At 36.3% G+C, this 17,027-nt stretch overlaps 1 protein-coding gene across 1 annotated transcript in view; it reads left to right on the top strand.

The window, feature by feature from the left end:
- LOC128649325 (zinc-regulated GTPase metalloprotein activator 1) overlaps positions 1 to 17,027 on the top strand; it is a 141,701-nt gene that overhangs the window by 1,695 nt on the left and 122,979 nt on the right. The window contains exons 2-3 of the mRNA XM_053702534.1: positions 12,190 to 12,312; positions 15,792 to 15,878. Coding sequence (XP_053558509.1) covers positions 12,207 to 12,312; positions 15,792 to 15,878 — 193 coding nt within the window. The 5' untranslated portion in view covers positions 12,190 to 12,206. The remainder of the gene's footprint in view (positions 1 to 12,189; positions 12,313 to 15,791; positions 15,879 to 17,027) is intronic.

Below are 17,027 nucleotides of genomic sequence, written 5' to 3'. Positions count from 1 at the left end.
GCTTGTGGGTGCGCTAAATGCTACACTTTATTGCGTCATTCTTGGCGTGAAATTTTTTTGGCGCGAAAGGCACATCCGTTGACGCAAGTTCGTCTTTTCCGGCGTCATACTTGACACACAGGTTAACACAGGGTTGCGTCATTAGTGGCGCAAGTGTGTAATTTCCGGACATGGTTGGCGGCAACATTTTTTTTTAGTTACGTTGTGCGTCATACTTGGCGCCAAAACTTTTTTCATTATTTATTGCCCCATTGCTTTTGCCTCTTGCCTTTTGCTATGTCAGAGGGCTATGCTATTTGCATTTTTTCCCATTCCTGAAACTGTCATATAAGGACATTGATAATTTTGCTTTATATGTTATTTTTTCTTTTACATTTTGCAAGATGTCTTAATCTGATCCTGCCTCAGAAGTATCTGCTGGAACTTTGCTGCCTGACATTGGTTCTACCAAAGCTAAGTGCATTTGTTGCAAAATTGTGGAGATTATATCTACAAATGTCATTTGTAATAGTTGTCATGATAAACTTTTACATGCAGATAGAGTGTCCATTTGTAATAGTACATTGCCGGTTGAAGTTCCCTCAACTTCTAATGTACATGATATACCTATGAATTTTAAAGAACTTGTTACTGATTCTATTCAGAAGGCTTTGTCTGCATTTCCACCTGCTAATAAGTGTAATAACTTCTCATAAAGTTGATGAAATTTCAAATGACCGACAGCATAATGAATTATCCACCTCTGATGAGGATCTATCTGATTCAGAAGATCCTTCCTCAGACATTGACACTGACAAATCTACTTATTTATTTAAAATAGAGTATATGCGTTCTTTGTTAAAGAAGTGTTAATTACTTTGGATATTAAGGAAGCTAGTCCTCTTGATATTAAAACCAATAAATGTTTAAGTGCTGTTTTTAAACCTACTGTGGTTACTCCAGAGGTTTTTCCTATTCCTGATGCTATTTCTGATATGATTTCTAAGGAATGGAATAAGCCAGGTACTCCTTTTAATCCTTCTGCAAGGTTTAAAAAATTGTATCCTTTACCAGCAATTGCAATAGAGTTTTGGTAAAAGATCCCCAAAGTTGATGGGGCTATTTCTACTCTTGCTAAATGAACCACTATTCCTATGGAAGATAGTACTTCCTTTAAAGATCCTTTAGATAGGAAGATTGAATCTTATCTAAAGAAAGCCTATTTATATTCAGGTCATCTTCTTAAGCTTGCAATTACTTTGGCTGATGTTGCAGCTGCTTCAAATTTTTGGTTGGAGAATTTAGCGCAACAAGAATTGGATTCTGACATATCTAGCATTGTTCGCTTACTGCAACATGCTAATCATTTTATTTGTGATGCCATTTTTGATATTATCAAAATTGATGTTAGATCCATGTCTTTAGCTATTTTAGCTAGAAGAGCTTTGTGGCTTAAATCTTGGAATGCTGATATGACATCTAAGTCTAGATTGCTATCTCTTTCTAAGGTAATAATTTATTTGGTTCTCAGTTGGATTCTATTATTTCAACTGTTACTGGGGGGAAAGGAGTTTTTTTGCCTCAGGATAAAAAACCTAAGGGTAAATCTAAGGCTTCTAATCGTTTTCGTTCCTTTCGTCAAAATAAGGAACAAAAACCTAATCCTTCCCCCAAGGAATCTGTTTCCAATTTGAAGCCTTCCTCAAATTGGAATAAATCCAAGCCTTTTAAGAAACCAAAGTCAGCCCCTAAGTCCGCATGAAGGTGCGGCCCTCATTCCAGTTCAGCTGGTGGGGGGCAGATTAAGGTTTTTCAAGGATGTTTGGGCAAATTCTGTCCAAAATCAATGGATTCAGAGCATTGTCTCTCAGGGGTACCGAATAGGATTCAGAGTAAGACCTCCTGTGAGAAGTTTTTTTCTCTCACGCATCTCAGTGAATCCAGTAAAAGCTCAGGCTTTCTTGAAGTGTGTTTCAGATCTGGAGGTTTCAGGGGTTATCATGCCAGTTCCCTTTCAGGAACAAGTCCTGGGGTTTTATTCAAATCTATTCATTGTCCCAAAGAAAGAAAATTCATTCAGACCAGTTCTGGATCTGAAAATTTTGAATCGTTATGTAAGAGTCCCAACTTTCAAGATGGTGACTATAAGGACTGTTCTGCCTTTTGTTCAGCAAGGACATTATATGTCTACAATAGACTTGCAGGATGCTTACCTTCATATTCCAATTCATCCAGAACATTATCAGTTCCTGAGTATCTCTTTTCTAGACAAGCATTACCAATTTGTTGCTCTTCCATTTGGCCTAGCAACAGCTCCAATAATCTTTACAAAGGTTCTGGGTGCCCTACTCTCTGTAATCAGAGAACGGGGTATTGCGGTTTCCTTATTTGGACGATATCTTGGTACTAGCTCAGTCTTTACGTTCTGCAGAATCTCACACAAATCAACTTGTGTTGTTTCTTTGAAAACATGGTTGGAGGATCAATTTACCAAAAAGTTTTTTGATTCCTCAGACAAGGGTCACCTTTTTAGGTTTCCAGATAGATTCAGTGTCCATGACTCTGTCTCTAACAGACAAGAGACGTTTGAAATTGGTTGCAGCATGTCGGCACCTTCAGTCTCAGTCATTCCCTTCAGTGGCTATGTGCATGGAAGTTTTAGGACTCATGACTGCAGCATCGGACGCGATTCCTTTTGCCCATTTTCACATGAGACCTCTTCAGCTTTGCATGCTGAATCAATGGTGCAGGGATTATACAAAGATATCGCAATTAATATCCTTAAATCCCAATGTTCGACACTCTCTGACGTGGTGGTTAAATCACCAGCGTTTAGTTCAAGGGGCCTCTTTTGTTCGGCCAACCTGGACTGTGATCACAACAGATGCAAGTCTTTCAGGTTGGGGAGCTGTCTGGGGATCTCTGACAGCACAAGGAGTTTGGAAATCTCAAGAGGCGAGATTACCAATCAATATTTTAGAACTCCGTGCAATTCTCAGAGCTCTTCAGTTTTGGCCTCTGTTGAAGAGAGAACCGTTCATTTGTTTTCAGACAGACAATATCACAACTGTGGCATATGTCAATCATCAGGATGGGACTCGCAGTCCCCTAGCTATAAAATAAGTATCTTGGATACTTGTTTCAGTGGAATCCAGCTCTTGTATAATTTCTGCGGTTCATATCCCAGGTGTAAACAATTGGGAGGCGGATTATCTCAGCCATCAGACTTTACATCCAGGGGAGTGGTCTCTCCATCCAGATGTTTTTTCTCAGATTGTTCAGATGTGGGGTCTTCCAGAAATAGATCTGATGGCTTCTCATCTAAACAAGAAACTTCCCAGATACCTGTCCAGGTCCAGGGATTCTCAGGCGGAAGCAGTGGATGCGCTGACACTTCCTTGGTGTCATCAACCTGCTTATATCTTCCCGCCTCTAGTTCTTCTTCCGAGAGTGATCTCCAAGATCATCATGGAACAATCGTTTGTGTTGCTGGTGGCTCCAGCATGGCCACACAGGTTTTGGTATGCGGATCTTGTTCGGATGTCCAGTTGCCAACCTTGGCCTCTTCCGTTAAGGCCGGACCTACTGTCTCAAGGTCCGTTTTTCCATCAGGATCTCAAATCATTAAATTTGAAGGTATGGAAATTAAACGCTTAGTATTAAGTCATAGAGGTTTCTCTGACTCAGTAATTAATACTATGTTACAAGCTCGTAAATCTGTCTCTAGGAAGATTTATTATCGAGTTTGGAAGATTTATATTTCATGGTGTTCTTCTCATAAATTCTCTTGGCATTCTTTTTAGAATTCCTAGAATTTTATAGTTTCTCCAGGATGGTTTGGATAGGGGTTTGTCTGCAAGTTCCTTGAAGGGACAAATCTCTGCTCTTTCTGTTTTATTTCACAGAAAGATTGCTAAACTTCCTGATATTCACTGTTTTGTACAGGCTTTAGTTCAAATTAAGCCCGTCATTAAATCAATTTCTCCTCCTTCGAGTCTTAATTTGGTTTTGAAGGCGTTACAGGCTCCTCCTTTTGAGCCTATGCATTCTTTGGATATTAAACTTCTTTCTTGGAAAGTGTTGTTCCTTTTGGCTATCTCTTCTGCCAGAAGAGTTTCTGAGCTATCTGCTCTTTCTTGTGAATCTCCTTTTCTGATTTTTCATCAGGATAAGGCGGGTTTTGCAGACTTGATTTGAATTTTTACCTTAGGTTGTGAATTCTAACAACATTAGTAGAGAAATTGTTGTCCCTTCCTTGTGTCCTAATCCTAAGAATCCTTTGGAAAGATCTTTACATTCTTTAGATGTGGTAAGAGCTTTGAAATATTATGTTGAAGCTACTAAAGATTTCAGGAAGACTTCTAGTCTATTTGTTATATTTTCTGGTCCTAGGAAAGGTCAGAAGGCCTCTGCTATTTTTTTGGCCTCTTGGTTAAAGCTTTTGATTCATCAAGCTTATTTGGAGTTGGGTCAAGCCCCGCCTCAGAGAATTACAGCTCATTCTACTAGATCAGTCTCCACTTCGTGGGCATTTAAGAATGAAGCTTTAGTTGATCAGATTTGCAAAACAGCGACTTGGTCCTCTTTGCATATATTTACTAAATTCTACCGTTTTGATGTATTTGCTTCTTCTGAAGCAGTCTTTGGTAGAAAAGTTCTTCAGGCAGCTGTTTCGGTTTGATTCTTCTGCTGCTGTTTTAATTTTTTCTTTTCTTCATGAGAATAACTTATATTTGGGTTGTGGATTATTTTATCAGCATTTGGCTGTTGTTTATTTTTTATCCCTCCCTCTCTAGTGACTCTTGCGTGGAGTTCCACATCTTGGGTATTTGATATCCCATACGTCACTAGCTCATGGACTCTTGCCAATTACATGAAAGAAAACATAATTTATGTAAGAACATACCTGATAAATTAATTTCTTTCATATTGGCAAGAGTCTATGAGGCCCACCCTTTTTTTGGTGGTTATGATTTTTTTGTATAAAGCACAATTATTTCCAAATTCCTTTGTTGATGCTTTTTACTCCTTTCTTTATCACCCCACTGCTTGGCTATTCGTTAAACTGAATTGTGGGTGTGGTGAGGGGTGTATTTATAGGCATTTTGAGGTTTGGGAAACTTTGCCCCTCCTGGTAGGATTGTATATCCCATACGTCACTAGCTCATGGACTCTTGCCAATATGAAAGAAATGAATTTATCAGGTAAGTTCTTACATAAATTATGTTTTTTTTTTACTGAACTTTTTCAAGAAACAGAACAATCATAATACCTAACAATCAATACCTACAACATATAACATAGTTATTCCCTTTGCACAGTATTGTGCTACACGACATCATTAGCACTTAAAGGGACATGAAACCCAAAACATTTCTTTCATGATTCAGATAGAGGATACACTTTAAAACAACTTTCTAATTTACTTCTATTATCTAATTTGTTTCATTCTCATAGTATAATTTGTTGAAGGAGCAGCAATGCACTACTGGTTTCTAACTGAACAAATGGGTGAGCCAATTACAAACAATATATATATATATATATATATATATATATATATATATATATATATATATATATGCATCCACCAATCAGCAGCTAGCTTTGCTGCTCCTGAGCTTTCCTAGATAGACCTTTCAGCAAATAAGTAAATTAGTTGTTTAAAATTGTATTCTCTATCTGAATCATGAAAGAAAGTTTTTGGGTTTCATGTCCCTTTAATGGGACATAATTCTCAAATTTCTATTATATGTAAGAAAGTGCAGCAATTCATGATTTTAAAATATTTTTGCATTAAAATGGTTAAAGGGTCATACAGAAAATGCTGTAATGTGTTAGAGCATATTTAATACATGAACATCTATATTTAAAAAAAAAAAAAAATACTAAATAACAGCACTCTAATACATTTTAAAACATTGTGTTTTAGATGGGGCAGAGAAAATGTCTGAGTACCTTTAATAAAAAACAAGCTGAGAATTCATGCACCTTTAATAAAAACAAGCTAAGTTTTCTTTTAAAGGGACACTGTCCTTAAAATTTGTTTCCCCTTAATTTGTTCCAAATTACTTGTTATATTGTTGTTATAGATTGGCCGCTAGCAGGGGGTGTAAATAGGGTTGCCACCTCAATCATGTTTTCCTGGACACTTATGAGTTACACATGCTGCAGGGTGTGCAGGGAGGAACATGTATTGTGTTTCTGGACAGCACTATTCATATTCCTCCCTGCACACCCTGCAGCAACTTATAAGTGTTCTGTATTTTAAGGGACGAGTGGCAACCCTAGGTGTAAATCAACCCGATCGTATTCGATCGAGTTGATTTCTGTCCGCCGCCTCAGAGCAGGCAGTCTTTAGACCGCTGCTTCATAACTTCTGTTTCCGGCGAGCCATACACAGGACATTAAGCTCCGTACGGAGCTTGATAAATTGACTTCCAAGACTAAATGTTAACTAAAATGGCCGCCTCTTACTTTTTGTCATTCTTCTCACTTATCATTTCAAGCATTAGTCAACTGCCTTTCTGAATTAGCAATACACAGTTGCTGGCTATATATCTGATTACTGAAGCTTGCTCCCAATTTATTTGAATACATTGGACACACCTTTTATCACCTCTGAAATAAACAGAAGGAAGTAATTGACATGCTCTCTCAGTCTAAAACCCCTGCTTAAAGGAATTTGAAACCCCACATTGTTATCTCATGGTTCAGATAGAGCACACACTTTTAAACAACTTTCAAATTTACTTCTAATATCAATTTTGCTTCATTCTCTTGGCATCCTATGTTAATGTAGCAGCAATGGACTACTGGAAACTGGTAAGCTAATGACAAGACAGACAATGTGCAGCCGATAATCAGCAGCTGTTTTCCAACAGTGCATTGCTGCCCCTGAGTCTACCTAGGTATGCTTTTCAACAAAGGATATCAAGACAACAAAGCAATTTATATAATAAATTAAATTGGCATGTAGTTTAAAAGTGCATACTCTGCCCATATTGTGAATGTTTAAAGGGACAGTAAGGTTAATATTTTTCTTTTGTGATTCAGATAGAGGACATCATAATTAAAAAAAAAAAAAAAACATTCTAATTTACTTCTATTTTCAAATTGTGCAGTCTATTTAAATGCACACTTTATGAGGCACCAGGTCATACTAAGTATGTGCAAGACTTCACAGTGTATACTCATATGAGTCTGTGATTGGCTGATGGCTATCACATGATAAAGGGGGCTGGCAAATGTAAAAAAAAATGTTAAAGGGACAGTCTACCTAAAAATGTTATTGTTTAAAAAGATAGATAATCCCTTTGTTACCCTTTCCTCAGCTTTGCACAACCAACACTGTTATAGTAATATAATTTTTACCTCTGTGATTACCTTGTATCTAAACCTCTGCAGACTTCCTCCTTATATCAATGCTTGTTAAAAACTTGCATTTTAGCCAATTAGTGATGGTTCCTGCATAACTCCAAAATGGGGAGGGCAATGTTTATCTATGTGGCACACATGAACTAGCACTTTCTGGCTGTGAAAAGCTAATAAAATGCACTGAGATAAAGGCAGCCGGCAGGGCTTAGCAACAGGCAGATATTTAGAGGTTTAGAGCTTATAAAGTATATTAATATAATAATGTTGGTTGTGCAAAGCTGGGGAATGGATAGTAAAGGAGTTATCTATCTTTTTAAACAATAAAAAAAAATCAAGTAGACTGTCCTTGTACTAATTTACTGTACCCACACATATTATATACCGTTTTTCTCGCCATTAAATGGACTTTCTAAAGATACCATTATTTTCATCATATCTTATAATTTACTATAAATTTTTTTATAAAATATGAGGAAAAAATGGAAAAAAACACAATTTTTTTAACGTTGACCCCCAAAATCTGTTACACATCTACAACCACCAAAAAAACCCATGCTAAATAGTTTCTAAATGTTGTCCTGAGTTCAGAAATACCCAATGTTTACATGTTCTATGCTTTTTTTGCAAGTTATAGGGCCATAAATACAAGTAGCACTTTGCTATTTCCAAACCACTTTTTTTTTCAAAATTAGCGCTAGTTACATTAGAACACTGATATCTTTCAGGAATCCCTGAATATCCATTGACATGTATATATATTTTTTTAGAAGACATCCCAAAGTATTGATCTAGGCCAATTTTGGTATATTTCATGCCACCATTTCACCGCCAAATGGGATCAAATACAAAAAATTGTTCACTTTTTCACAAACTTTCGGTTTCTCACTGAAATTATTTACAAACAGCTTGTGCAATTATGGCATAAATTGTTGTAAATGCTTCTCTGGGATCCCCTTTGTTCAGAAATAGCAGACATATATGGCTTTGGCGTTGCTTTTTGGTAATTAGAAGGCCGCTAAATGCCACTGTGCACCACACGTGTATTATGCCCAGCAGTGAAGGGGTTAATTAGGGAGCATGTAGGGAGCTTTTTGGGGTAATTTTAGCTTTAGTGTAGGGTAGTAGACAACCCCAATTATTGATCTAGGCCCATTTTGGTATATTTCATGCCACCATTTCACCGCCAAATGCGATCAAATAAAAAAAAAAACGTTAAATTTTTCACAATTTTTAGGTTTCTCACTGAAATCATTTACAAACAGCTTGTGCAATTATGGCACAAATGGTTGTAAATGCTTCTCTGGGATCCCCTTTGTTCAGAAATAGCAGACATATATGACTTTGGCGTTGCTTTCTGGTAATTATAAGGCCGCTAAATGCTGCTGCGCATCACGCGTGTATTATGGTTAGCAGTGAAGGGGTTAATTAGGTAGTTTGTAGGGAGCTTGCAGGGTTAATTTTAGCTTTAGTGTAGAGATCAACCTCCCACCTGACACATCAGACCCCCTGATCCCTCCCAAACAGCTCCCTTCCCTCCCCCACAATTGTCCCCGCCATCTTAAGTACTGGCAGAAAGTCTGCCAGTACTAAAATAAAAGTTAAATTTTTTAAAATTTGAATTATTTTTTTTTTAGCATTTTTACATATACTGTGGTGTAGCATCCCCCTTAGCCCCCAACCTCCCTGATCCCCCCCCAAAACAGCTCTCTAACCCTCCCCATCTGCCTTATTGGGGGCCATCTTGGGTACTGGCATCTGTCTGCCAGTACCCAGTTTGCAAAAAAAAGGGCTTTTTTTTTTTTTTCTGTAGTGTAGCTTCCCCCCCACAGACAAACCCCCACCACCTTACTGATCTTTTTTTTTTTTTTTACTTACTACTTTACTTACTTACTTTTTTCAACATTTTTTATTACAGATTTTGCTGTAGTGTAGCGGTTCCCACCCCCTCCCTCCCCGTGCACGCCCCCCGCCCTCCCGTGCACGTACGCGCGTCCGTGCGCGTCCCCGGACATGCCCGTCCATGACCCCTCCACATGACCAGGGCCATCGATGGCCGCCACCCGCCTCCCTAGTCTGCTCCCACCCACCAACGAGGAAAGCCACCGATCTCCGGTGCAGAGAGGGCCACAGAGTGGCTCTCTCTGCATCGGATGGCTACCAAAGGTTATTGCAGGATGTCTCCATATCGAGGCATCAGTGCAATAACTGGAAAGCAGCTGGAAGCGAGCAGGATCGCTTCCAGCTGCTTTCCACACCGAGGACGTGCAGGGTACGTCCTCAGGCGTTAACTGCCTTTTTTTTTAGGACGTACCCTGCACGTCCTCGGTCGTTAAGGGGTTAAACGTAATAAAAAACGACTGCTCATTTGAAAGTCAGAGCAAGAGCTATTGCATTATCTATTTGCTATGCATTTGTTAGTTATGCAATTCTACTTTATTTAATGGTCCTTTGAATTATACTTTACTGTCCTTTTTAACTGATTTTCTTGCTTTCAAAGCCAGTGTTTCTCAACCGCGGTCTTCAAGTACCTCCAACAGGCCTGGTTTTCATTATAGCTGAACTAGAGCACAGGTGAAGTAATCAGCTGATCAGTAACACCATAGCTACTAACCTGCTTTCACCCATCAGCTGACACTGGTCCAACTATAATAAAAACCTTGCCTTTTGGGGTTACTTGAGGATCATGGTTGAGGAACACTGGTCTAAGCTACAATGAAATCACAACATGATGAGGAATACAAATATGTTTAACTCTTTAATACCAAAGAAGAAATTATTTTTAATTTAGTTGTTGACCTCAAAATCTAAAGATATTTATTTATGGTCAAAACAGTTTTATGCACTTTAATCCAGGACAACAAAAGCACTGCATGACAACTGCTTCATCTAGATCCCAAAAGTCCTCAGATGAGCACGTCATCCAGGGAGTGTCCTCACTCTAAAATAAAATGGGACAACTGTTTTCTCTGGTACTGTATGTGACTTACAGAGACTTTTGAGTCCAGTATAATGGTAAGAAGTACAGTGTAGAGCTTTTGTACACATGGAGACTATGTATGTAGCCCTCAGATGGAAACGAATAATACAAATAAATTCCCCTTTTTTGTATTAATTCTCAACAATATGATTTATTTAATTATGGTATGTTGGACACTTTTGTTGTGTCACTTAGTATTGTTACTTTTCTTATAAAATGGCACGCATAATATGTTTAAAACACCATTATGTCTGATAATGAAGTACAACTGTAGCAGGTACATTAGAATAATCTATCACATATGTTCACATCAGAAGAAGCAATTATATGGCCCGTGGGTCGTAATGTTGAAGGCCATCCTCCATTTTGGAGTTTAGCATAGCTGAGATTTAAAATAAATAAATAATTATCTTGGGCTAGAAATGTGTAGGGTGTGTGTGGCATAACTGTGGCTTTGGCACTGTATGAGGATGTACCAGCTTGCAAATGCAGAGTTAATGCAGTTTGACGGGACCTCTGAAAACAAACATCTGCTCTGTTAAAACATTAACTAACTTAGAGACAAAACATTGACCAGACCACAAACTTGGGAGTGTCTAGTTGTCATGAAGAAAATATTTTTCTGTGTAAAATAGTTGCAAGCCTACTTCTTTTTTTTTTATACGTCTGTTTTGATCCAGGTGTGGTTAAAGTATTCAAACTACACGAATTTGCTCAGGATTTAAAGGGCCATGATACCCACATTTTTTCTTTCATGATTTAGAAAGAGAATGCATTTTTAAACATCTTTCTAATTTACTTCTATTATCTAATTTGTTTTATTCTCTTGATATGCATTGCTGAAAAGCATATCTAGATATGCTCAGTAGCTGCTGATTGGTTGCTGCACATAGAAGCCTCATGTGATTGGCTCACCCATGTGCATTGCTTTTTCTTCAAATAAGGATATCTAAAAAATGAAGCAAAATAAATAATAGAAGTAAATTGTAATGTTGTTTAAATTTTTATGTTCTATCTGAATCATGAAAGAAAGATTTTGGGTTTAGTGGCCCTTTAAATATATATCCAGGTTTGGCAGAATACACCACTAACTGATCTGACTTTCCATACAAACAGGGATGGTCTGTCCAATTCAACAAGTTTCAGTATGGGGCCCAAGTTTATTTTTTGTGTCTAATATGGATGCTTTTTAAAGTGGTAAAATTGTTTGAATAAAAAAAACAACAACTACAAGCTGTATTAAATGTTTTTAAGTTTTACTGGAGATACATTTACAGACCATTTTTTTTGTAGATAAAACTACATCAATATATTGCCTGGATCAACTCCAACAAATTAGATCATGTCATATTTGCATCAGAATGGTCCTTTTCATTGCAATTTATAATATGACTGAGCATTTGTATAGACATTCCTACCTGAACAAGATGTTAGTTCTCCATTGGCACATAGATTTTACGTGCCTACAGTTCAGTGCTCTCCACAGAAAACGTTGCCAGCTGGGTGGTATTGTGAAGTAGCCAGGTAGAGGCAGTATAATACTGTGTATCCAAAACACTTATTAATTGTATAATTTGACATAGATTTATTTAATGATAAATTGTGCCAATAAACATTGAAACATTTTAATATTAGCTCATTTTAGCTTAATATTGACTACATTTTTAGTCAGTGGGTCAGTAAAATTTGGGGGTGGTGTGCCCATTTAAACGGTTCTGGGGAGAATACTGCGGTTTTATTATTATTATTATTTTTTTAACACTTGAGGTAGGATTACTATCTCAGACAGACAGTTCTAGAAAACATGGAGGGGGGAATAATATGCAATTTTGAGCTATTATGTTTTTCTTTTGAAGTGGACTTGGTCACATCCATGGAGGAGGAGGAAGACTGCCCAGAGCTGGTTCCAATAGCGAGTCTTCCCCAGACTGTTCAGTCAGACGCAAAGATTCCAGTCACTATCATCACGGGTTACCTAGGTAATTAATTAAAGTACCTCCATCATTTGCATTATTTGAGCACTTGCTTTTAATGTATTTATTTTTTATGGGGCTTTGCATTGTGCAACTTATAAATACAAACTTTGTGGGCCAGTCCTACTTTGTTAAGTTTTTATGGGATATGGGTATTCATTGATCTAACCCCTAGGCTAACACAATAGCTTTACCATGTTACAAGGATGTATACAGGATCCCAAGGATCCTAAAAGCAGTTAAACCTACTGGCATGTTGCTGGCTCAAAAAAAGAAATTAAAAAAGCAGTCTATTATTTTAACTTTTCAAAAGTACTAGTCAGTGAGATTCTGTATCTGCATACTGGAGCAGCCATCTTGGAATTTAAATATTCTTGTACGCTGTGACATAAGTGTACCCTTTTCACAGATCTGCAACATTGTTTTCTTGACAAGCTGGTTCAGTTTCAGTTTAGCTTGCACAATACAGAGTGGGAGTGCAGTGGCTGCATTTATCTATCTTATTCCTGTGGGCTTTTTTATATTTGCTATGTAACTTTAAAACTGTATAGAAAAATGAAAAACATGTAACCCTTTTGCTTTCTTTTGTGGGAGCTAGTTTAGAGCGCAAGGTACAGCTGTCAGAAAACAGCAATGTCACTGATCTGTGCACTGCTTCTGTCATAGAATGCAACAATACATGCAAGCAAGATGGGGGCACTAAGTATAAAGATGCAGAGCTTTACCATCTGACTTTTATAATGGGTTAAAAAAAGAGAACAGCTTTAAAGAGTGCTTCAGGTACAGGAGCAAAAACAATAGCATGGGGAGTTGTAACCATGGTACTGCAGGTGTACTCAGCAGTTTAAAGGGACCGTCTACTCCAGAATTTTTATTGTTTAAAATGATAATCCTTTTATTACCCATTTGTATTGAGCAGATCGATCCTGCTTCCTCCAATCGTTGTGTGCCCCCTTTGACGTCCAGCTTGTGGAGCACACAACGATTGGAGGAAGCCAAATTTGTCATCGATATGCAAAATAAGTCTGAGATGCGGGCGGAGGATCGGCGGTATGTTTAAAGTATTAAGTATTAAAAAAAGAAGCGTCATTGTAAAGTTTAATAACTTAAAGTGCCCCTATTTTAAGAGTATTTTTAGATACAGGGTATTAAATCATTAAACTTTTCAATCACTTTAATGCCTGTAGTGTAAGGCTCCTTAAATGCTGATAAAGCTATGGGAGTAAAAATGACCACTGCCATCTAGTGGCAATATAGCAAATGTATGCTATTTTCTATGATTGTAACAGTTGTGATGCTGCTTTATATAGCTATAGCTGAGTAGCTTTAAAAAAAAAAAAAAGTCTGCATTAACTTTTATGCTGAATTTGGCACCATGTGCAGACAGGTAGTGTTACTATCTGCACTACCAGAATGGTTGTTGCTAAATATGCTCATTCCACTGCCCACAAAGAGTCCATATTAATCTGCTCCCTATGCATGTGCACGTGGTGCTGATGTAATGTTAAACAAGCAGTTTTTTTAAACTTACTTTGCATTGAAAATGTATTTTTTTTTTCCTAAGAAGAATAATTTTATTAGATAGCTGGCTAATAGCAGCACTAACTTTGTGTGAAATCTTCAAACAAAAAGAGGCATATTAAGGATACAATTTAGAATGTTATGTAGCACTTGAAACATCCTTTCAGTCTTAATTAAAACTTTTTGTTATTTCATCAGAATGGCTCATTAAGAGTACAGGGGGTTCATCTTTACATTTCGCTTTTTGTATAGAAATGTAGTGTAATTGATACAGTAAAACTAATGTACTAAAGTATATTGTTCAGTGAAGTAGCTGGGTGAGGGCAGTGTAATATTTTCTAATGTATCATTTTCTGCTATACAATGCAGACATTAATTGCATAATTTATATTAAATGTATTTAATAATAATTTGCATAATAAACAATGAAAAAATTTGTTTTTGTCTTCCTTATATTGCCTTATACTTATATACTGCCTTAGGGAAAATTGTACTCATGTTTTTTCTTTTTTTCTATCTCACAGAGTGCATTTCAAAATTAGCCTGTTCCTGCTAACTTCAAGTTTTTAATTTTTAATTCGTTTATTATTCTTTTATATTCATAATAGACCATTTTTTGAGTACAGTGTCGTTTTAAAGGGACAGTCGAGTAAAAAAAAAAACTTTCATGATTTAAATAGGGAATGTAATTTTAAGCAACTTTCTAATTTACTTTTATCACCAATTTTCCTTTGTTCTCTTGGTATTCTTAGTTGAAAGCTAAACCTAGGAGGTTAATATGCAAATTTCTTAGACCTTGAAGACTGCATCTAATTTGAATGCATTTTGACCTCTAGAGGGCATTAGTTCATGTGTTTCATATAGATAACATTGAGCTCATGCACGTGAAGTTATCCTGGAGTGAGCACTGATTGGCTAAAATGCAAGTCTGTCAAAAGAACTGAACTAAGGGGACAGTTTACAGAGGCTTAGATACAAAGAAATCACAGAGGTAAAAAGTGTATTTCTATCACAGTGTTTGTTATGCAAAACTAGGGAATGGGTAATAAAGGGATTATCTTTCTTTTTAAACAACAAAAATTCTGGTGTTGACTGTCCCTTTAATTTGGGATATCTTTCTGTTTTTGTGTTGCCATTTTTAGATTTATTGTCAGGGTTGGCTATTTCCTATAGACTTGGAACAATAAGAAATTGTAGTCCACTAGTTAGAAATTAGGCTTATTATTATATTTTTATCATTAAAGGGATTTAAAACAGTCTGTTTCATTGTTGTAGTAAAAAAAACACTACTCAGTGGCGTATACTTAATAAAAATAATTGCAATATGTATTATGAATCTATTTATATGGCTTTTACCCTTGTGCAGTGTCCATTACTTCCTGTCACAGCCCTACACGGAAAATGGGGTCTCTACAGGAAGGTTTTTCTAGCTTGATGGCATAAAACTTCTAGAGTAACATAAGCTGATTTACTATTATGTGAATAGAGTAGATAAATGGGGAGTCAGATTTGCCCATGCTCAGAAAAGGCAGAATGCAACCTAAGTTGCCAACATGTCAGCTCTCTTATCACCCTAAAGGGCATTGGCTACACTGAGAATCTCTAAGTGCTCATATTGCAAGAAAACAAGAAAGTTGTTTGCTGTTGTTTACACAATCAGTTTTTCTTAATGTTTACTTTGATTTAACAATATTTGTTTTTACTAAAGAAGCATTGTTTTATATCCCTTTAGGTGAACTAGTTACTTTTTTTTCCTGATGATTTCAGCTGAATATGTCTTTAGGGATATCTATTTTCTTTTTATCTTCAATAATATGTTATTAAAGAGTACAAGGTACATGTGTATGAAGCAAATTATCTAACAATGAAGAAAAACACTAACAATATGCTTTTCTAATTAGGATAATTTTTCAGCTGACGATTTGATAGATACTTCTTTTTTTCGCCTATCTCTTAATTTGTAGGTGCTGGAAAGACAACACTATTGAACTACATTTTGACAGAACAGCACAACAAGAGAATTGCAGTGATTGTCAATGAGTTTGGTGAAGGTAATCTCTAAGCACAATTAGTCCAATGAATTTAAATTAAAACAGTAACTGAACAGCTTCTTGCTTAGACTTGTTGATTTTTAAAGGGACACTGTACTATAAAATTTGTTTACATTGACTTTTTATAACAGCCCCAGAGAATTAAAGGGACAGTAAACACAGCAATTAAAAAAATAAATAAAAAAAATACAACATGTAATCTGTAATTGATATATGCTGTGCAAATATAATAGTCTGTAGTCATAAAAATATATATATATATATATATATATATACAGTACATTCATATCCTCTATTGTTGCCTTTGCTGGCAGTCGCCAGGTCTTTACCTTTTTTTTTTTTTTTTTTTTTCTCATCAGTGGATAGTTTAGCCAATAAAGGGCCACATTATAAGTGGAGCACAAATTAACGCTTCTGTTTGAGCGTTAATTGCGCTTGAAGTAAAGTTTTTGAGTTTCTCGGGTTATGCTCGTTTTATGAGTTGAAAGTAAACTGTTTTTGCTATCGCGCTTACCTGACAAGCGCAAAAAGCCTAAGTTAGAATATCGCGTGCACATTCACGTATTCCCCTATAAAAGTCAATGGAGAAAAAAAGTGTGAAAAACACCCCAATCTCACGCAAACCTTATCGCATATTCTCATTTGCGCTAACCCAGCATGGAAATATATTTCACATTGCAATTTTCTTCAAATAACGGAAAATTTTTATTTATTCATAAATACATATTTCTAAATATATCTGTTTTGTTTTTGGGTACAATATATATCTATACCTCTATATATAGATGATTATATATGCTATATATTGGAATATCTTTTTAGAAATACAAAGAACATATTCTGCTATGTGCAGAACATTGGTATGTCAAATATTTACAGTAAATACATAGTTAAAACCTTTATTAAAAATGAATATTGCATAAATATTCTTTTATATGTTTTTACCTACTTAACTGCAAAGGGCTCCAATGCACTTCTGTATATGTGTACATATGTATTTATGTGTTTATATGTGTACATATGTATTTATGTGTTTATATGTGTACATATGTATTTATGTGTTTATATGTGTACTAGGCGATAAGCCTGCCCTGAGGGCAGTCTATTTAAACAAAAACAATTACAAACCCCAAAGCTAAAATTACACAA

The sequence above is a fragment of the Bombina bombina genome, chromosome 2, assembly GCF_027579735.1.
Source record: "Bombina bombina isolate aBomBom1 chromosome 2, aBomBom1.pri, whole genome shotgun sequence".
Classification (NCBI taxonomy): Eukaryota; Metazoa; Chordata; class Amphibia; order Anura; family Bombinatoridae; genus Bombina; species Bombina bombina.
The sequence above is the reverse complement of the archived record's forward strand: the minus strand, read 5'-3'. Positions and strand labels throughout refer to the sequence as shown.